Source organism: Cannabis sativa, chromosome 7, assembly GCF_029168945.1.
Source record: "Cannabis sativa cultivar Pink pepper isolate KNU-18-1 chromosome 7, ASM2916894v1, whole genome shotgun sequence".
NCBI lineage: Eukaryota > Viridiplantae > Streptophyta > Magnoliopsida > Rosales > Cannabaceae > Cannabis > Cannabis sativa.
The window spans coordinates 11,875,658-11,899,228 of NC_083607.1; the positions used below are offsets into that span (position 1 = coordinate 11,875,658).

General features: G+C 32.8%; 2 protein-coding genes across 2 annotated transcripts in view; both read right to left on the reverse strand.

Moving 5' to 3' along the window:
* Positions 1-290: 290 nt before the first annotated feature.
* On the reverse strand, positions 291-12,117 carry LOC133039622 (uncharacterized). Its single transcript, XM_061118527.1, has 4 exons — positions 11,732-12,117; positions 11,002-11,494; positions 10,882-10,959; positions 291-674 (listed from the first exon to the last, which is right to left on the reverse strand). Exons 1-4 carry the CDS (start codon positions 12,115-12,117, stop codon positions 291-293), a joined length of 1,341 nt encoding a protein of 446 aa, XP_060974510.1.
* A 1,496-nt stretch (positions 12,118-13,613) lies between these two features.
* Positions 13,614-23,571, reverse strand: part of LOC115696440 (tropinone reductase homolog At5g06060-like) — a 37,061-nt gene continuing 27,103 nt past the window's right edge. The window contains exon 5 of the mRNA XM_030623341.2: positions 13,614-13,992. Within this exon, the coding sequence (XP_030479201.1) occupies positions 13,786-13,992 (207 nt within the window). The 3' untranslated portion in view covers positions 13,614-13,785. The remainder of the gene's footprint in view (positions 13,993-23,571) is intronic.

Genomic DNA, 23,571 nt, shown 5'->3' on the forward strand with positions numbered 1-23,571 from the left:
CCATTGTCCCAACCGACCTGAGAGTGGGACATAGCTAGAGCTTCCCAGGCCCCCACCATTGTCGAACATGCAGAGTTAACCCTTGCTAAAACTGCCATACACGACGGGAACACCTGATCATGGTAGGCACGGTTCCTGGCATTTCAAAGTTCATCACACAAACAGATACCAAACCTTGAAAAAGCCTCTCTATCCTCCTTGCTTGCACTCCCTAAGAAACTTGGATCAAGCAGCCACAAAAGAAAATCTCTAAGACAGGAAAAGTTCAAATTCTCACCACGAATCGCCCATTAACTACCATACCAGGTGGCCTTGGCCAACAGACAATGACAGAACAAATGCAACCAAGAATCCACATTCTCACCACACAACGCACAGTTTACAGGATTACCAAAGATCCTTTGAAGTCGATTACCAAATTTCCACGGAAGCAACTTCATCCGCTCAGTAATTTTAAGCCTCCAAATGCGGTTCCAAATCTCATCAGAGTTGTTACCCCGAAGCTTAATATATAATAGACTTGTATGCCACTTTAAGAGAAAAAACCCCATCAGTTGCATCCTTCCACACAAGAAAATCTTGCTGAGAGCTTGGGAACCTCTTAATGAAATGTAAAGAGCTTGCCACACTAGGAACCAACCACTTGTAGGGGCCCAAAGAATCCCATTCCCCATCTGCATTTAACAGAGAAGACACTTTCAACAAAGTTGGCACTTGTTGGAAATTATTTTACCAGGATCTAGATTTACTAACAAGTATGTTGGATTAACAACCTAATATGAATTCTAAAACAATGAAAATAAACACATATAAAGTTAGAAAACCTTACAGTGGGTGCAGCGGAATAATATGACTCCTTCCGTTCAGATCTCTAGCCCTTGATTCCTTTATGTAGCAGAGCATCACCAAGATCTGAACCTGGATCTTCTTTTCTCCTTCTTTGATGCAGAAATTCCATAGTCTTCCATACTATGATTGAGATACCACTTGATGTGTGTGGGCACTACTCATCTCACAAAGATTTCGAAATTTTCTCTCTTTTCTCTCTTAATTTTGTGGCTTTTCATGCATACAAGAGAAGAGAGCAAGGTTGCTTTATATGGGGAAAGGGGAGAGCACAACTTTCCAAATAAATAGTTTCCTTAATTACTGTGTAATTGATTAACTGCCTTATTTAGTCTGATTCACCACTTTCCTATTATAGCTAGGCTTTGATTAGCAATTACATGACAATTAAAAAATAAAAATAATAATTGGGAAACACAAAGGGAGTGCTCGGTCATAGAGGGAAATGGGCCTCACTTGGATTTTGCAGTTTCCTCAATTTTATTTCTATTTCTCCAAAAATGCTACTTTTCCAATTCTAATCATTTAAATGCCAAAACTAATTATTTAATAACTAAAATAGATTATTAAATAATATTGTCATTTAAAATAATTATTAATTAGACATACAAAGTCTCTTAATTAATAATTAAACTTAGAAACCCTTTTCTTTACGATTTCATCCTTAAACTGTGAGAATTCATAAAGTAGACATAGTCTAACTTTTAGAATTATAATTGATTAATTAAAATCAATTAACTGAGTCTTACAAGCAATATGGTCTCAACTAGTATGGGGACCATGGGTCTATATAACCGAGCTTCCAATAAGTCGAACCGAATTTACCAAGTAAATTCCCTAACTTATTAATTCCTCATTGAATCCACACTTAGAACTTGGAATTGCACTCTCAGTCATATAGAAACACTCTATATGTTCCACGATATAGACACGTCATCAGTTATCCATTGTTATAGCCCTAATGTGATCAATGATCCTCTATCTAGATGATTTACACTGTACAGGATTAAATTACCGTAACACCCTACAATGTATTTTATCCTTAAAACACTTAACCCTGTATAAATGATATTTCACCTAAGTGAAATGAGATCTCCACCATTTATCTTCGTTTGGTTAAGCTCGAAGGAAATCATCCTTTACTTCTATTTGCCAAATAGAAGCTATAGATTCCATATTTATGTTAGCGCTCCCCCACTCAATTGCACTACCGTGTTCCCAAAATGTACGTATCACCCTGATACAAAACTAGGCTTAACTAACAAATCAAAGAACACGAATAATACTCTTGAAATTGAGCCTAACCATATCAGGATTTCGATCATGTGATCTAGGATCAACTTATGATATTGAATTGAATAGATATTTACGGTAAGTTTCAAAATCTAATTCAAAGTTCAATATCGGTCCATTCCAATGCATACTCCATGCATCCGATACTGGTAAACTTTGCCAATGTCCTGGAAAGGACATAACACTTTTCCAAGGTGTAAGAATACCTATCGCTGATTATACCATGTCAGTCTAAATCCAGTGTTCTGACAAATCAGGGAATAAATTTTGAACATACAATAAAGATTATATTCCACTGTGCTGACAACACTATAATCTTTAACCAACTCATATGTTCTGGACTTAAAAAGAATTCATACATTATATACCTATAATCATGAAATAAATCATGTGAACCAAGCAACATAAAATGTTATTTCTGATCTTTATTAATAAGTAAATCTGATTATATGAAATGAGTTTTATTTAGGGCATAAAACCCAACAAACTCCCACTTGCACTAATATAAAACAAAAAGTGCATTTCAAATAATCATTAACACCTTGATATACCAATCAAGTGTAATAGTAGTAAACTCCTCGTAATAGGATCTGATAGGTTGAATTAAACACAACCTCTTCCACTATTACTCTTCCTTAATCACAAAATCCTTGATAATGTGAAATTCCTCTCTATATGTCTACTCTTTTGGGATACTGGATTCTATACTTTTGGGCAACTACTCTTTCGTTATTCAGGAAGTAACCCTAGTAGTTAAGGCAAGTTGGAACACTGCCACAAATGTATAGAACTTTCCTTAGACTGAAAAAGTATCTTTCCTGCAACTTTTAACATTCAGTCTCTTTTTGGTAGACCAAGAGATTTCAGATAGGTTTTTACACTTCTCCAAAATCGCTACTCCACCCCCAAAGTAATCACCATCTCATCAGCAGACTTTCTAGCACAAAGGCAAGTCTTGAAATCTGATGTGGTGTAGTCTAAGAGTTTCAAAAAAATACCCTTATTGACTAACATATAGTTCCTCTTCTTAATCTTAAGATTTACTTGATTGTCTTCCAATGTTCCTCTCCTGGATTAATCTGATACCTACTCATTACTCCCACTCAACAGCAGGTGTCTGGTCTAAGGCATACAAAAGCATATCTGAGACCTCTCACTGTTGATTCAAGAAATTCTTTCATGGTTTTATCTTTTCTGGAATAGTTGAGACTTTTCCTTAGATAAACAAAATCTATATCTAAGAAGTTGTGAAGCTTCTATAGATTGCCATTGGAAAGAAAATGCTCCAGCATCTTACTAAAGGAAGTTGCTTGCATTAGAGTAAGTAATTACCAGGTATACCACAAGCCATAGGTTTAGATAAACTCAAACGTACAATACTAGGAATAGGAAGTTTTGTTAAGTCCATTGAATAGACTTATGAACGAAAATTTCCTATTATGTCCTTGTAACAGAAAACTTTAGGTTACTCCATGTGAATGGGTCAAACCATAGTTCTATTGGCTTTCTTCTTAGTTTCTTATCTTGACAATCCATTACTTGTTTAAACTCACAATGGATTTTAATCACTAGTGTCTTCCAAGTCATAAGAAGAGTGAGTTCCTAGAAACTCTCCCATTACGACAAGGTACCGTGAACTATGTCTAAGAAAACTAAATGGTATAGACCTCTTCCGTTGTGTTAAGACAACAGAGGCAGTGGGATCATCTTGTAAAATAAGATGATAGAACACTTTTGGAATCAAGAAAAAAAATATCTCCTTTATTTGCTACTTTATTTTCAGACTTAGTCATTTTCTTAGAAAAGTAGTATTTGTTTAAACAAACACTTTCTTGTCTAATGACTATGGGATGCTCCACCCCTAATCACTTAGAATAGCTAACAAACATGCAAACCAGGGTTAGCAGTTCTAGCTTTTCTTAAGATTTCGATTAGGTCATCCATGAATCTAGTAATGATTTACATTAAGTATACAACCATTACATCATTCTGAAATTACCATATAAGGATTTAGGCAACGACCAGTAACTAATCATCAATATGCAACTCGAATTTCTGGGGAGGTAAGTTTGGATATTATTCAAAATCAAATTAATGATCTTTGAATTGCATATCTACTAAGTTTTTCTCCACCCCTATCAGTTCGCAAGATCTTTAACCAATTACCTTCACCATTGCTAGAAATTCATGAAATTTTTCAAACATTTCAAATTTCTTTTGCATAAGGTAAAATCTAGAGTGATCGTTTTAAGAAAACAACGAAAACTCATATCCACCCCTGAATGTACATCCATCTACGAATGAGATGAAATTACTTTCAGTGGATATAGGCATATTAACTCTTTGCAGAGAATGATCTTGTCAAAACCACTATGAACAAGATACAAATGCCATAGATTTATAAAATATGTGGTTGTATCTTTTGATGACTTACTTTAGTTACATCAAAGAGTTCTTAGAATAGTGCAAGTGGATTCTGGTCACAGAATACTAAACTCATACAGTTTGAATCCATTGAAAGAAAATGGTTATGAAACACTTGTGAAAGTGTAACTGTATAATTAGTAATTCTCTCTTGGACCACCACTACTAATCTAACTCTATGATTTGCCTATACAAGTAGGAGATATCTAAGATTGAGGATTTATATCATTTTGGGATAGAATTCCGGGAATATAATCATATGCGTCATCTAATTTCTTAAGAGAAAATAAGACTTTATATGATTTATAGACCATTCATCCAATGATATGTCATTAAGCTAATTCGAAATGAATAAGCTAAGAGGAATTAGGATAATTTCGTTTTAAATAAGAATCCAACGATGCTCCGATTAGCGAGAGTCAAAGTAATCTTATTTATACAATCTTCTTGTTTTATATTGTAAAACACTAGTCTAAGGTGTCATCAATTGATGAACAGCTAGATGTTGTATATACAATATTTATCTTTCGAGATCTAACACTATGATGTTAGTCTAATGGTGAAAATCCATTAGGGATTTATCTCATTAGAAAAACAAATCAAGTTAGACCAACAATGAAGATTCGAAATTAAACTACAATTTAATAACAGAAAATAACATGGTTCAATACAAATTCATACACAATTCAGAAATTATGAAGCACATAGCAAGTAGGAATGACAAGTGAAAATACTAAAACATACAATCCTAAATAATTTCCAAGGTTTTCAACAAACTGATATCAGTGTCCCGTTTAGGCGAGAGTCAAAGCTACCATTCATTGAATAAAGTTGTCAGCTCATCTAAAATGATCAACATTCTAGCAACCTTTTATTCGATCAAGATGTGAATCCGCGTTGTCCCGTTTAGGCGAGAGTCAAGGCTATTCTATCTTATGAGCTTCCACCATTGTTTCATATTCTTGCAAGTCTTATACAGTCGCCACCATTAGGGTGATCATAAACTATATAAAAAACTTACAAGATTACTTATCTTTCGAGATTAAACGGTGCTAACTTGCTAATGAACGTTCCTCCATTAGGGAGGATTACTCACTAAAACAATAGCTATGTAAAACCAACAATGGAGATCGAATATCCTTATAATAATAAAGCTCATTATTTAATGAAGGGTTGTATTTTCTTCTAATATTTATTTTAATCCATTTATTTTAAATATATATTTATTTAATTAAAATTTCCAATTTAGAATGAAAAATTCCAAATATAAATTTTAATTTAATATTTATAAATTATACTTAGATAGATAAATAATGTGAATTATTTCCATCTTAGTAATAATTTCCATAAATATTTAGAAAATTATTCAATTTAAGTTGTTTCAAAATTAATTTAAATTAATTTACAACTCAAATTTAATTTTCTATAAATATATATTGCATTTCGAAAATGCTTTAAAATAAAATAAATCCTGGAAAATTACTCTAATTTTATGTTGGCCCAAAATTAATAAAAAATTAATTTTCAACAAAAAATATAATTTTCCTATTTAATTAAATATCTAAGAAAAATTTCAAATATTTAAGTATCATGATTAAAAAATCAACTTAAATATTAATTTTCTATTTAATTAAATATCACTAGAAAAATACTTCAAGCAAAACAGATAATATCTATCTAGACTTTCATAGACTAATTAATCCAATTTCTAATTATAATATATTTTAGTTCATTTATTTTAATTAACCATTAAATGAAAAAGTCACTGATTTAAGTTGGTCCAAAATTAAATAAATAATTTTCAACTTTAATCTATTTTTCAAATAAAATTCGAAATTTCTGCATCAAGGTGATGCAATTTCGAAATTTTGGGAAATGATTAATAAAATAAAATAAAATATATTTTGAAAATTATTCAAACTTAAGTTATTCTGAAATAAAATTCCAAACTTAAAATAATTTTCAACTTTAATTAAATAACATGAAAATAACAATATTAAAGTATCATGATTAAAATCAACTTAGATATTGAAATTTTCAATTTAATTAAATGTATTAAATTCAAGAAATAAATAATTAAGTAAAGAGGAAACTTAATTATTAATTCTAGTTTAATACTAGGAAAATATTCTAAACTTAGATTGTACCAAAATTAATTAGGAAACAATTAATTTCACAATCTATGATATTTTCCTATTTAATATTAGAAATAATAACTAGTACTAGAAATAGCTATCTAGAATATATCATTGACTAAGTGTTTTTCTAAAATTAACTTTAAAATATTACAATGAAAAATAAATTTCATATATTTTAAAAGTTAATTATGTTGCTAATTCAATTTTAATTAGGTTAGACTAATATAATTAATCTAATACAATTATTTAAATCAGGCAAATGGGCCTTCACGATTGGGGTAGTTCATGTGAGGGGGAGCTGGGTTCAGTATGTCGTACCCACTTCTATGGCCCCCAACTCTCACACAAGGCCCAAAAGAGAGGAATTTAACCTTAAAATAAACAATTGTTATTCATTGAATAAGCCCAAATCTAATTGGGCCTAAATAAATTTCCTTATGTCAAAATTTATTTTAGCAACCTAGTCCATTTACTTAGTAAAAACTTAAATGGGCTCCCTATATGCATCTAAGCCCAAAAGCAAACATATAGGCTCACACAGGTTAAATGATTTGGATGGACCCTATCATGTTACTAGGTTTACACAGATGAAAGAAGTACAAAATTTACCAGTTACAAATTATTTATAAGATCTATCGTCAATTGGACTATGATTAAAATCAGATCATTGGATCATGATCTGTCACCAAGTTAATCATAGCAATTTAGATCAGATAAATAATAGGTTTGTTAAAAAGTTTTGAATAAACAATATAAATAAACAAACATTGTCCATGTAACAGATGTGAATCAAGATATTAATATAATTAAATTATTATTCTTAAACTAACCAAATAAAGGAAACTAATTTTAAAATATCTAGGTTTATTTGAATCAAATTAAATATCTAATAAGATCAATGATTTGAAAGGAAAGAATCTCCAATATCACTTTCAGATCTTATAATTTAATAAAATAAACTAATTTTAAAATAGATTTGGTTAGATAATTATTATTTTAGGAATAAAATAATAAATGAATAATAATTACCATAATTATATGTCAAAATATCTCAAATTAAGCAATATTTAAATCTCTACAAAAATATCTATGTTATTTAAATATTTAAGATATGATTTATAAATTTCTAATAAGGAAAAAATGATATATATATATATAGAAAAAATATCATTTTTATACTTATAATTTATAAATAATTAAATATTTAACAAAATAACAAATTTTTGAATTTGAAAAACATTATGGTAAGTATATCTATAAAAATATCTATGTTAATTTTAAATTTATTAATTATTTAATTTGCCATATAAGATAATTTTAATATAATATTTTAAATAAAAAGACAAAGTTATCTTTTAATTTAAAATATCTTAAATATCAAAATATATAATCTTATAATTAAATAATAAATAAATATTAAAGAACTTAACAAATTTTTAAATCTGACCATAATAAGAAATATTTAAAATTGGAAATATTGCAAAATAGAAATATTTAAAAATTGGAAAAATTCCAAATTGAAAATATTTAAAATTGGAAACATTTCAATTTAGAAATATTTAAAATTGGAAAAATAAATTTTGGGAAACAATCCCTTAAAAAATTGGATTTTTGGGGAAAAACCCTCAAAAAATCGCAATTTGTGGGGAACTGCCAGGATAGGCTGCATGCAGCAACCATGATTTCCAATCTTCCAAAATTCATATCTTTCTCAATTTTTATGGGAATCGAGTTCCGTAAAAAACAAAATTGCTTAATTTTTCACAAGGAATCCAAATAAAATATTTTCAAAAATTTAAAAAAATATTTTTCATGGAAAACGAAACTGTTCAACATCAACATTCATCAAACAACACATAAACCAACATGAAACCATCCAAATCAACACAAAAACATGCAATCATCGTTTTAATTCATATTACATGAAAGTAAATCATTACCATGGCTCTGATACCAGTTGTTAGAAATTATTTTACCAGGATCTAGATTTACTAACAAGTATGTTGGATTAACAACCTAATATGAATTCTAAAACAATGAAAATAAACACATATAAAGTTAGAAAACCTTACAGTGGGTGCAGCGTAATAATATGACTCCTTCCGTTCAGATCTCTAGCCCTTGATTCCTTTCTGTAGCAGAGCATCACCAAGATCTGAACCTGGATCTTCTTTTCTCCTTCTTTGATGTAGAAATTCCATAGTCTTCCATACTATGATTGAGATACCACTTGATGTGTGTGGGCACTACTCATCTCACAAAGATTTCGAAATTTTCTCTCTTTTCTCTCTTAATTTCGTGGCTTTTCATGCATACAAGAGAAGAGAGCAAGGTTGCTTTATATAGGGAAAAGGGAGAGCACAACTTTCCAAATAAACAGTTTCCTTAATTACTGTGTAATTGATTAACTGCCTTATTTAGTGTGATTCACCACTTTCCTATTATAGCTAGGCTTTGATTAGCAATTACATGACAATTAAAAAATAAAAATAATAATTGGGAAACACAAAGGGAGTGCTCGGCCATAGAGGGAAATGGGCCTCACTTGGATTTTGCCTCTCAATTTTATTTCTATTTCTCCAAAAATGCCACTTTTCCAATTCTAATCATTTAAATGCCAAAACTAATTATTTAATAACTAAAATAGATTATTAAATAATATTGTCATTTAAAATAATTATTAATTAGACATACAAAGTCTCTTAATTAATAATTAAACCTAGAAACCGTTTTCTTTACGATTTCATCCTTAAACTGTGAGAATTCATAAAGTAGACATAGTCTAACTTTTAGAATTATAATTGATTAATTAAAATCAATTAACTGAGTCTTACAAGCAGTATGGTCTCAACTAGTATGGGGACCATGGGTCTATATAACCGAGCTTCCAATAAGTCGAACCGAATTTACCAAGTAAATTCCCTAACTTATTAATTCCTCATTGAATCCACACTTAGAACTTGGAATTGCACTCTCAGTCATATAGAAACGCTCTATATGTTCCACGATATAGACACGTCATCAGTTATCCATTGTTATAACCCTAATGTGATCAATGATCCTCTATATAGATGATTTACACTGTACAGGATTAAATTACCGTAACACCCTACAATGTATTTTATCCTTAAAACACTTAACCCTGTATAAATGATATTTCACCTAAGTGAAATGAGATCTCCACCATTTATCTTCGTTTGGTTAAGCTCGAAGGAAATCATCCTTTACTTCTATTTGCCAAATAGAAGCTATAGATTCCATATTTATGTTAGCGCTCCCCCACTCAATTGCACTACCGTGTTCCCAAAATGTACGTATCACCCTGATACAAAACTAGGCTTAACTAACAAATCAAAGAACACGAATAATACTCTTGAAATTGAGCCTAACCATATCAGGATTTCGATCATGTGATCTAGGATCAACTTATGATATTGAATTGAATAGATATTTACGGTAAGTTTCAAAATCTAATTCAAAGTTCAATATCGGTCCATTCCAATGCATACTCCATGCATCCGATACTGGTAAACTTTGCCAATGTCCTGGAAAGGACATAACACTTTTCCAAGGTGTAAGAATACCTATCGCTGATTATACCATGTCAGTCTAAATCCAGTGTTCTGACAAATCAGGGAATAAACTTTTGAACATATAATAAAGATTATATTCCACTGTGCTGACAATACTATAATCTTTAACCAACTCATATGTTCTGGACTTAAAAAGAATTCATACATTATATACCTATAATCATGAAATAAATCATGTGAACCATGCAACATAAAATGTTATTTCTGATCTTTATTAATAAGTAAATCTGATTATATGAAATGAGTTTTATTTAGGGAATAAAACCCAACAGCACTATCATTGGATTAAAGGCAGCTCTGAAAGAGTTCCAATCTAACCAACGAATCCATGGGGAATTCCACAAATCCACCGAGTTTCCATCAACAATAATGAAACAGGTCTCCTTCCTGATCAGATCTCTTGTAGCCAAAATACCACGATCTCCAAAAGAGGCGTTGCTAGAGGACCGAAAAGAATGGGAACTCCTGCCCCAATATTTTCTCCTCGAAAATTGTACACCAAAGGGAGGACTCACCCGACGCGAGTTTCCACCTGAGTTTCTTCAGGAGAGCCAAATTGATGTCCTCAAATTTCTTGAAATTAAGACCCCCTGGTCCACAGGTAGACACAAAGCATCCCACTCCACAAGGGCCAAATAACGATCTTCATCACCTTCTCCTATCCACTAGAATTTACGAATCACTTGATCAAGTTCTCTACATAGAACCTTAGGGAGAAGAAAAGAAGACATCGAGTAAAGAGGGATGCTCTGGGCCACCGTTCTAATAAGGGTAGCTCTCCCCGCTTGAGACAAAAGTTTGCATCGCCACCCTTCAATCTTAGATAAGATCTTCTCCTTTAAGAACTCAAAATCCTTCACCTTACTCTTTGTCCAAAGAATCGGGTTACCCAAAAATTTATCCTCAGTCCCCAACTTGCGAAACCCAAGCCGATCCACAATCTCCAATTGAGTATCACGGGCCATGATACCAGAAAAAATATATGCAAATTTCTGCACATTCAGCTGTTGCCCCGACCACGACCCATACTCATTGATACACTCGAGAACGACTCCCACATCCTTAATATTAGCCTTACAAAAAACGACAGTATCGTCAGCATACATAAGGCGAGTGATTGAAGGGCTCCGACTGCTCACCTTAAAGCCAGTAATCAGACCCTCGGCTTCCTTCGCAAGGAGCATCCGAGAGAACACCTCTCTGCATAAAATGAACAAGTAACGTGAGATGGGGTCTCCTTGTCGGGGGCCATGGTTCAACTTAAATTGTTTCAAAGGGCCCCCATTTAGCAGGATCGAAAGAGAGACCGATCTAACACAGTGCATAACCATTCCAATGAATCTGGCATCGAAGCCATTGGTCTCCAAAGTTCACCCCCAAAAACTCAATTTTATTCGATCATAAGCTTTTGACATATCCAGCTTCAATCCAACGTACCCCTCGGGGCCCTTGAGTTTTTTGAAGGAGTCCAAGACCTCATGCACCATAATACTATTCTCAGCAATCCATCTTCCCAGCACAAAAGCAGATTGGAACGGAGAGAGTAAATCCTTAAGGAGGGGGCGCAATTGATTCGCCAACAACTTAGAGATGATCTTATAAGTAAAATTGCACAAACTTATGGGTCGGAAATAATCAAAACAATTGGCACCTATTTTCTTCTGGATCAAGACTACAAAAGTCTGATTAATTTCTTTGGCAAACTCTCCAGTCTCAAAAAAACGAGTCACCGCGGCCACAACATCTTTTCCCACCGTATCCCAGTGATCTATAAAAAAATTGTCGAGCATCCCATCAGGACCCGAGGCTTTAAGGGGAGACATTGCCCAGACCACCTCCTTGATCTCTTTCTCCGTAGGTTACCTAATCAAAACCTGATTAGCCTCTGCTAAAACACCTGAAGAGATCAGGCCATAAAGATTATGGGTAGCAGGGGATGTCGAAGTAAGCACAGACATGAAATTAGAACGAAAATAATTTCCAATGGGTTACTTTCCTTCGAGCCAGGAATTACCATCCACACACACTACAAAAATAAAATTGCGTTTCCTCTTGATCACGTGGCAGCATGGAAGAACTTCGAGTTCCGGTCTCCATGGCGATACCAAAGCTCACAAGATTTTTACTTCCAGATATCCGCTTGCCTTGCCTCAACCTCATCAATTTTAAGAACAATATCAGCTTCCAACTTCAGATTTTCTTCAGACGAAACACGGTCAGAAGATTATTGAGAATCCTCAACTTCTCTTCACACATGCCAAAATGAGTTTTATTCCACTTCGACAAGCATCTTCGATTATTGTCCAAGCGGGAAACCAATTGCCAACTTCTGGAGCCGCGGAGTTTGATGGCCCAAGCTTGTTCGATTACTTCTCTACATGTTTCGTCTCTAGACCACGCATCAAGATATATATTATAGATTGATCATTGTGTTATGCAAATCAACTCTGGAACAATTAACATCGATCAAAGTCCACCAAAAATACAATACATATACACATATGTATATTCCCATCAACCCATTCAAACGATATATATATGATTGTATCTTAAAAAAATGCGGCAGCAGTATTATTCAAAAAAAAATCAAAAACTTAATTTTTTTAAAATCTCCAAATTTCATGAACAATAAAATCATCGGATTTTCAATCAATTCAGTAAAAGTGAATCTAATACCACTTGTTAAGATTTATAAAACAGTCAAGAAATATAAATATCAGAGATCTAAATATATTCCTAAAAGTGTTTTAATATAGAAAACCCTAAATCATAAATTTATATAACCTTTGCTTAATTAAAGAAGACGATGATGATATAAGATGAGCGGAAGTACTAACCTGAAGCCATTGTTGGAGATTTCAGAGAAGGTTTTGATCTTCAGAGAATACACTACTTTCTTAGGTATTTTCACTGATGGGGAAGGAGAGAATACAGAAACTCTTAGGGTTTCTTGGGTACCAGTACCTATTTATAGGCTCATTATATAATGAGTTTTGAGTATTTCTAATTTGGTCCCACAACAAATTATAAATCAACTTATGGTATTTATATTATTTCCATGATAATTTAATACCCTTTTGATACACATAACATAATTGGTCACTTAATTTTATATCACACTTTATAATAACATATACATTATACATATGTACCCACAATAAAATTTTAATCCAACAAATATAATAATAAGAAATATTTTTTTAATACAACTTTTGGTGTCCTAATTGGAATAAATATAGTTTTTCACACCAAATTTATTAATAGTGTAACATCAAATTGAATGAGCTCCTTAAAGATGCTTTAGGGTGCAAAACCAATAAAAAACAAATAATATTGTGCGTGCAAGTGTAACATAGTTTCATAATTAATTATTCTTCATATTTATATAAGTATCGACCAATAAAACACACAAAATTAATTTATTTGAGGTAGAGAGTTGCATCCACGGCATATTTATAAAATTATTGAAATGTATATATAATCTTCTAGTTCTAGTCCTCATCATGATCTGGAGATGGGTTTGGGAAACCACTAACAGTAAATCCACCATCAACGTAAATAACTTGGCCTGCCACATAAGATGCAGCAGAGAAACAAAGAAAAACCACAACCGATGAAATATCACTAGGCTCTGCTTTTCGTTTTATTGGGTTTCGATCAACTAATTTACCCAAAATTCCTTCTTTATCACCAGGCTCCTACATTACATTGTTATGAGTCTTTATTAGGACAGAAATGAAAAATCATTGTTTAGGGTTTTATTGACAAAAAATAACATATTTTTTTTTTCTTTTAGAAAGAGAGAATATGTGATTTCATCAAAAAAAAAAAAAAATAGAAAGAGGGAATATGTACTTCAAATATTTTAGTATTAACATTGATGTGGTCATAGGCATGATATGATATTACATGTTTTCTCACAAAAAAGACGTCTCAAACTTGAATACAGTCTCCCAATCTTTTTTTGTAAAAAAAAATCTTTTACATTGATCATTAGATATTTGTACAAAAGGTCCATCTAATTTTTTATTTTGTTTAATAAGAACTAGCTAATTAATTAATCTATATTTTCAAAAAAATAAACAGGAGTTCCAAATATTTTTAATAATGAGTACGGTTACTGGCGGAATAAAGAATTGAATAAGGGAGCCGAAATATTAAATTAATTTACTTTGAGCTAAATGTTATACATATTGAATATAATATTGCAACTAGAGCTGCAACCACTTTAGAAACCCAAACCGTAAATTTTTTTTTAAAAAAAAGTTAAAAAAAATAGTATATGAAACAATTCCCCATTATTTTTCTAGGTTTTTTGTTAAATATGATGAAGTGAAAAAAAAAAAAAAATAGCATAGACTATATAGCCCGCCCTTGTCATTTATGGGTCTGCCACTAAGTAGGGGTATGATGATATAGTTTTTTTTTTCCGTTTATATCAATTTTTTTGATATATTTAATTAAAAGTTTTATTACTTTGAAGTAGCATGAACTCCAAAATAAACTATTTTCCCATATTTTGGTAAGAGTGATGTAGCTAAAATGATGACATGTGATATAAGGTTAGAAGAGATAAACCGGTGAGGAAGATATAAGATTTCCTTAGACAAAGGATAACTACTAAAGTGCAAAAGGTATAACCCTTATACACCAAAGGTGAACCTTTACTATGAAGGGTCCTCGAAAATGGACTAGGACACACTCACCCCTCTATGGATTAGCCTAGGTCGAGTACCCCCCTAGTGATCAGCTTAGGCGGAGTCCCGTGTACTCAACATCTGTTTATGCCTATGGTTCAATCTCCATACAACTACAAGTGTCAAAGTACCACATGAAAAAGACCGTAGAGTCCTAGAATTGGATCAAAGTAAGAAGCAAAGGTGTATGTCCCGAGGGTATGACACAAGATTGAGTGTCCCTTTAGGGGTCAACCTAGGCTGAGTGTCCCCCTAGGGCAGACCTTGTCAAGTCCCATACAGACATTTGCCTAGTTGATTATTTTCCCAACACTTGATAAGGACACACGCTCACAATGTCCAATCCCACTCAAAGCTCAAAAGTGGTTACAAATCCACAAAAATAGTTGTATATCACCAAAATAATCGGGTCTTAATACATTCCGAGAATCAAAAAACATTGTTGAGATATTCTCTCATGTAGTTGGGATTCAACTGAACCTTAGGATGTGCCTCCTGAAGCGAAGTGCATCATCCTTCTCCCTTTATAAGGGGTCATACTTGACCTAGAGAGGGGATCAAAAATCCATTTTTCACAAGCAAAACCTCTGCCATTTTAACTTCTTGTTGCAACTCAGATTAATAAAATACAAGGGGAGTAGGCTATTACCAACACTTGGGGCAGAACCTTTTTAAATTATGGTGTTCTTTGTTAACATTTATTACATGTTTTTATTTTATTCTCATTAATTACGACTCTGTGTCGATTGGCTAAAAAACTAGTCAACATTTTAGTTTAGTCCTTTCATTGACAGCTTAAGCTAATATCTCGAAGCTTTTACCGAAAACAATGGTGTTTACCAGACGATCATCTGAAGAATGAGCTGACGAGGGTGTTGACAATGCCCACCAAGTCCTATTGGTGAGCAGCTTTCCTGGAAACTGTGGCGAGCAACTGCCACATCCTAGTAGTGGAGGAAACACCACCATTGGGCATACCATCACCCAAACTAAAGCTGATGGAAAAACTATAGCTTGGTGTACAGCCACAGCTCCCACCATGCGCAAAGGCACAACTGGCGGTGCAATCAGTATAGACAATACAAGATATTTTCATTTTGACTGATGAAGGCACAAGTCATTCCAATGCCTTAGGGGTATTGGCGCCTTTAGGCCAAGACATAACGAGCCCTATATGTATATACAAGAGATAAATCCTAATATCGATCAGTTGAGGGATGCAATTGGCTAAGTGCAAGGACCATGTTCCGACTGTGCACCAAGACAAAGCCTAGGCTCAAGCGACTCTTCTTGAGAGTCTTGCCAAAAAAGGAGAGAACTCCAATCTTGGTTGGATGAACATGCTCAAGAGATGAGAAGGTGTCAAGAAACTATGAATTGACATACTTGGCAAGTGGCTGACTTGATCTGGAGTTATGTCAAGCAAGACAACAAAGGTTTAGGCACTGGTGCCATCAACCAACAAGCCCAATGACCAACAGATCAATAGCAAGGAGCTGCCTATCCCTAGTGACCAACAACAAAGGGTGGTCTATGAACCATACCACTGTCTTAAGGATAGGGAACATGCATGTGAGGAGTCATCATTCTAATAGAGACCCTGGCAACAATAACAACAACTTTCCACTCTCTATAGATGACCAAGTCCTTTCAAAGCACCATATGGGAAGGGAAAACCATCATAATGTTCTGATGAGGCTGAACAGAAGAGGAAACCCTAGTAGAAACAGTGTTAGCCAACATGGGAACAAAAGAAGGCCAGCGAGCACCGAGTTTGGCAACCAAGGAATAATCAACCAAAAACTAGAAGGGAAGACCTCAAAGTCACTAGTTAATATTGTCCTAACTACCCTGATGGCCATGAAGAAGATAAAGCTGAGAGTAATGCTAACAACCAAAATAACAATGGTAGGAGAGGCTGCTAGCATGTAGGACCGTATGTCCATTTAAGGCAGCACCAACCCACCAACAACCCACCTCAAAGAGGTGAAAATAATCAAAAACTGTCCACAGTATCTGGAAGAGCAGACAACAAAAATGCTGGCAGTATGCCCCAAAGGCCAAGATTAGTCTTTAACAAAATGGGAGCCTAAGGGGTTGAAGATCTTTGGAATACCCTTATAAGAAATTAGGAAAATTAGGAAATTAGGGACAATCGAGGCTTAAATCACGTAGCTCTGCATGAGACGATTTGAGAAGATCAGGTCAACGAAGGCTTTAGCAGCGTCCAACCACAAGTCGTTATAGATACGGTTATCCAACCATAGTTAGACATGCTAACCCGCTATGTTAAGGACCTTACCGCACCAAAACCAACACACTTAAAGTTAGACAAAAGGAGAGAGTCTTCCTTCTCACAAAGAATCAATGACCTTCCAATCCCAACCAAGTTCAAGATGCTGGCCTACGAGATGTACACGGGTAAAGAAGATCCCCTCACCTATGTTGAGAACTTAAAGATTCAGGTGGATCTCTAACGAATAAAGGACGACCTCAGATGTCGTGTCTTCCTCGCGACCTTGACAAACATGACACGACAATGGATCTCCAAATTAGCTCGAGGGAGGATCACTTCCTAGGATGAGCTTGTTTAACTATTCTATAAATTCTCTTTTGATCAACAAATACCCACAAAATTGGCTGACTTAGTGGCCATTAAACAAAGGCCAAATAAGCCACTCCAATACTATATTTAGCGCTACATGTAAGAAGCGACAAAAGTAAAAACTCTAAGTGACGATGAAAAGATAGTCGTGGTCATGGGTGCATCACTATGGGAGGTGGACTATGGATAGACATAGGGAGAGACCTGACCCACTCCTAGAAAGCCTTCCTCGATAGAGCTAACAAATTTATTAAGTCAGAAGTGGCTGAACAGAATACCAATTGCCTTGATCGTGCCAAAAACTTCAAGAATGGAGCGAGTTTTAGCGGTCAAGGCTCCCAAGTTGAAGGGGAAATAAAAATAATGGCTCAAAAAATGGGAAGAGTGCCAACAATAGTAATGATGTTAGTAACTCTAATGATAATAATTGACTAAAGAATAGTACTGAGCAGGTAAGGCACGAACCCATGGCCATTAGGTATCACCCAAAGTACTGACTTGAGTAGCTTACTCGAACCACATATATTAGGATCAGAGAAGAGGCAAGAGCAAGAGCATCCAAAGGATAATTGGAAGCTTCGCATTGGTGGCTCTTTTATTGAACAATTGTAAGGAGCATCCAAAGGATAATTGGAACCTTGACCATTCCTGAAGGGAAGTACATTCATATTGCTATCCACTTAAGATTCACCACTTCCAAATAATAAAGCAGAAGATGAAGAACTCATCGCTGGTTTAAAATTAGAAAGGGAAGATAATGCAATTGTGAATGCTTTGGCCAGGCTATCAAGCATTACCAAGGTCAACAAGGCTAACATTTTCCCCGTTAAGTATCTTCTCGAACCAAGACATCTTTACATAGTGACATGAAGACATGGCATAAGTCCAACCTTCTTGAGTTTGCTCTTAATTTGAAAAGACCTTACGAAGTAGTAGAGGCAATTCCCCCTAGAACATATTGTTAGGTTTTATGCCCTAAATAAAACTCCGTTTCAATGTAATCTATTTTATTCAACATCAATAAAGAAACAGAAGTATTTTTCATTCATTTGTGTATGTTTTGGCTCACTTTATCAATTGCTTGTCTAATTGATTTATAAATTCATCTTAAACCCTTTTCACATACTTGATCATGTTTATTGTGCTGTCATCACATTGGAAAGTAAACATGACTATGTGAATAAAGTTTCCTAGATTTATCAGACACAGGGTTTTACTGATATGATAATCTACAACAAGAGTTTACTTGTATTTGGAGAAATACTATGTTCTTTCCAGAACATTGGTTAAAGTAAAGCTCAGGTTGGATGCATGGAGTATGCATTGGAAGGGACCGATATTGAACTTTGATTTAGATTTAATTAAAGTTACCGTAAAATCTATTCAAGTCAATATCGCCAAGTTGATCCTAGATCAAATGATCTTAATCCTGTTATGATTAGGCTCAATCTTGAAAGGCTATTCGTGTTCTTTGATTTGTTAGTTAAGCCTACTTTTAGGTCAGGGTGATACGTACATTTTGGGAACACGGTAGTGCAATTGAGTGGGAGCGCTAGCATAAACATGGAATCTATAGCTTCTATCTGGCAAATAGTAAGCAAAGGATGATTTCCTTCGAGCTTGGCCAAACGAAAATAAATGGTGGAGATCTCATTTCACATAAGCTGAAATATCATTTATACGGGGTCAAGTGTTTTAAGGATAAAATGCATAGTAGGGTGTTACGGTAATTTAATCCCTTTACTGTGTAGATCATTCATATAGAGGATCATTGATCAAATTAGGATTATAACAATGGATAACTAATGATGTGTCTATATGGTGGAACATATAGAGCATTCTATATACTGAGAGTGCAATTCTAAGTTCTATGCGTGGATTCAACGAAGAATTAATAAGTTAGTGAATTTTAGTGCTAAATTCTTGATCTACTTATTGGAAGCTCAGTTATATAGACCCATGGTCCCCCCACTAGTTGAGATAATATTGTTTGTAAGACTCATGTAATTGGTTTTGATTAATCAATTATAATTCACAAATTAGACTATGTCTATTTGTGAAATTTTCACTAAGTAAGGGCGAAATTGTAAAGAAAGAGTTAACAGGGGCATATTTGTTAATTGTGATACTTTGTATGGTGCAATTAATAAATATGATAAATGACAATATTATTTAATAATTATTTATAGTTATTAAATAGATAGAATTGGCATTTAAATGATTGAATTAGGAAATTGGCATTTTTGAGAAAATCAGATACAAAAGTGGTAAAATTGCAAAATTGCAAAAATCAAGGCCCAGTCCACCTAGCCTAGGGCCGGCCACTTATGTTATCTTTTTTAAATGATTTTTTTCATTATTTTAATGCCATATAATTCAAATCAAACCCTAGAAGGAATGCTATAAATAGATAGTGAAGGCTTCAGGAAAATCACACTTTCTGAATCAGAAAAACCTGAGCCTCCACTCTCTTCTCTAGCCGCCACTCTCTCTCTCTTTTCTTCCTCAAAATTTCGAACCTCTCTTAGTGATTAGAGTAGTGCCCACACACATCAAGCAATACCTCAATCATAGTGAGGAAGATTGTGAAGAAAGATCAACAGCAAAGGAGATTCAGCATCAAGGATTCAGAGAAGAAGATCCAGGTTCAGATCTTGATAATACTCTGCTACAGAAAGGAATCAAGGGTTAGAGATCTGAACGGAAGGAGTCATTATAATTCCGCTGCACCCAATGTAAGGTTTCTTAAACTTTATATGTGTTTAATTTATCGTTTTAGAAAGTTCATATTTAGGATGTTAATAAACATACTTGTGAGTAGATCTAAGATCCTGGTAAAATAATATCCAACAACTGGCCTCAGAGCCATGGTAATTGATTTACTTACATGAAATTTGGACTTTAAAACGATTGTTTGTATGTTCTTTGGATGGTATCATGTTGTATTGAGTGTTATTTGATGAATGATTGATGTTTGTTAAATTTTCGTGATAAATAATTCTGATTTCGATTCTGTAATTATTTTTATTGGATAGTATGGAAAAAATTAAGCAAGTTAGCCTTTTACAGAACTCAATTTGGATTTTATTTGAATTAGTTATGATTTTTTGAAGATTTGACAAAATCGGGGCTGTGCTGAAATTTTAGATCATGCAGAACTGTCCGTACAGTTTCGGTTTTTTCCCTTTTTCTTCAATTTTTCATACCTTTTCATGGAATTAACTTCCAAATTTTTGTATGGTTTTGTATATATACTAATACTATTCCTAATTCAATTCTAATTATCATTTTGAATTAATTTTATTTTTTTTAAATTAATTCAAGATATTAGTGTAATTTGAATTCGAATAGGATTAGTATTTATCTTTTTGCTTAAAAACCTATCTTATTTTTAAATTTGATTATATTTTATTTTTTTTTAAATTTAAGGTCAGTTTTTATAAATATTTTAAAAGATATTTTGACCTTATTTAAAATAAGATAATTATAATCATGTAATTTTAAATAGATATAAGATAAAAAGTAGGTTTAATTTTTTTTTAAATTTTTTTTAAATTTTCGAAATTTATTTTTTAATTCCGAAATTTTTTTTTAATATTAAATTTTTATTTAATTATTTATTTATTCGAAATTTATTATAAAAAAAAAAAAAAAAAAAAAACCTACTTCCAACTATCCAGCTAACCCTGTTGCAGGAGTATGTGTTTTAACTTATGTGTAAGTTTTCAAAACCTATTATTACTTGATTGCAAATAGCCATGGTTACCTTTTGCCAGATCTAATGATCTGATGGCTCCCTTGGTCAAGATAATAATTTGTAACAGGTATAATTTACAATCTTCTTTCATCTGTGTATGACCTAGCAACATGATAGGACCCATCCAAAGTGTGCCTGTGTGAGCCTATGTGTTTAATTTTATTATAGATGCATATAGGTTAATGTTGCTAAAATAAATTATCATAATTATTGATAGGATTTATTTAGGCCCATTTAGCTTTTGGGCCTATTCAATTAATAACAGTTGTTCTTATTAAGGTTAAATTCCTCTCTTTTGGGCCTTGTGTGAGAGTTGGGAGCCATAGAAGTGGGTACGACATACTGAACCCAGCACCCCCTCACACAAACTACCCCAATTGTGAAGGCCCATTTGCCTGATTTGAATGACTGTACTAGGGTTAATTACACTAGTTTAACCTAATTAAAATTGAATTAGCAACATAATTAATTTCATTTATTTTGAAATTAATTTAGAAAATCATAGTTTAAAGAATTTAATATTCTAAGCTAAACTATATGTATTTTCTTGTATTTAATTAAATATAGAATTATAACCATCTAGATTCTTTCTGGAACTTATTTTAAATTTTTCATTAAATATTCCTATTTAAGTTGATATTTAGTTATTCATAACTAACCAACTTAAATCTGAATATCTTTTGAATTCAAAATTTTAAATTAAGTTGAGGAATTTTAGGAATTGGTTATTAAGATTCTTTAGATTTTTTTTTTAAGTTGATATTTTTCAAATATTAACTTAAAATGGAATATCTTAGATATTTTTAGGTTAATATCTTTTTTTGAATATTTAACCTAAAATATCTACAAAATTAAGTGGTTACAACTTAATTTTGAATTTAATTAAATCTGATTTGAAAGATATTTAAGTTGATTTTTTAGATTCTTTCTAAAACAACTTAACAAGATATTTTCAAATTTGTTCCATTTAAAATTCAAATTTTTTGAATTTAATTAATAATTGAAAATTAATTAAAGTTGATTTTTTTTATTTAAATCAATTTTGATTTTTAATTTTTCATTATTATATTATGGAACTTATTCGATATTTATTTGAATTTATTTTTCAAATTTAAATAATAATTGAAAATTAATTAAAGTTGATTTTAATTAAACCAACTTTAATTTGTAATTTTTCATTATTATAATATCGAATATTATGATTATACAAAATACATATATATATATATTTTTTTTTAAATAATGAGCTTTTAATCAAGAGACATTCGATCTCCATTGTGGGTTTTACACCGTGTTTGTTTTAGTGAGTAATCCTCCCTAATGGAGGAACGTTCATTAGCAATTTCGCACCGTTTAACCTCGCATGATAAGTAGTTTGTAAGTGTTTTGTATGGTATAGATCACCCTAATGGTGGCGACCATACTTGACTTGCAAGTTATGAAACAATGGTGGAAGCTCATAAGATAGAATTGCCTTGACTCTCGCCTAAACGGGACAACGCTGAATTCAAATCTTGATCGAATAAAAGGTTGCTAGAATGTTTATCATTTTAGATGAGCTGACAACTCTATTCAATGAATGATGCTTTGACTCTCGCCTAAACGGGACACTGTGTCAGTTTGTTGAAATACCTTGGAAAATAAACTATGTTAGATTTAGTATTTCTATAACATATGTAATTACTTGTTATTTTCTAAATTGTGTATGAATTTATGAGCCAAAACCTTACTTCTGTTTTATTGATGTGTTGTAGTGTCATTATGAATAACCCACACCCCGATCCTCTCTTAGTTACTATCTTAGCAAAAGAACTCTATAAAGTGTGAAAATGCATCCCGGTAGTTGCATTAACTCGCACCCGTTGATGATGAATGCGAAATTCCAAAAGGCAAATCTACTCGGGAATTGATTTATCAAGAGAACAATGGGTCCAACTTATCCTTAATAGTCTTCCTCCGAGTATAATGAATTTGTTATCTCTTATATGATCAACAATTCTAACTCCTCCGACATGGACAAGCTCGAAACAATTACGAGCCCATGAACGGAACTTGATTGCAATGGGTCCCCCGGGTTTGCAATCAACAATCGAAGGAAAAGGACTAGGTATGAAGGATCTAGCAAAACTCGCTTCTTCAAGTACAATTATCGACATAATCTTCTATGTTCGAATTGTAATGGAAAGGGTCATCATGAAGAACGATGTCCTGTGCTTCT

Coding starts and splice junctions, on each gene's coding strand:
- LOC133039622 (XM_061118527.1), bottom strand. CDS start 12,117: ATGTCTCCCCTTAAAGCCTCGGGTCCTGATGGGATGCTCGACAATTTT. Junction 11,495..11,731: donor AAACTCAAGGGCCCCGAGGG/GTACGTTGGATT, acceptor CATTTTATGCAG/AGAGGTGTTCTCTCGGATGC. Junction 10,960..11,001: donor CTTCTTTTCTTCTCCCTAAG/GTTCTATGTAGA, acceptor CGTAAATTCTAG/TGGATAGGAGAAGGTGATGA.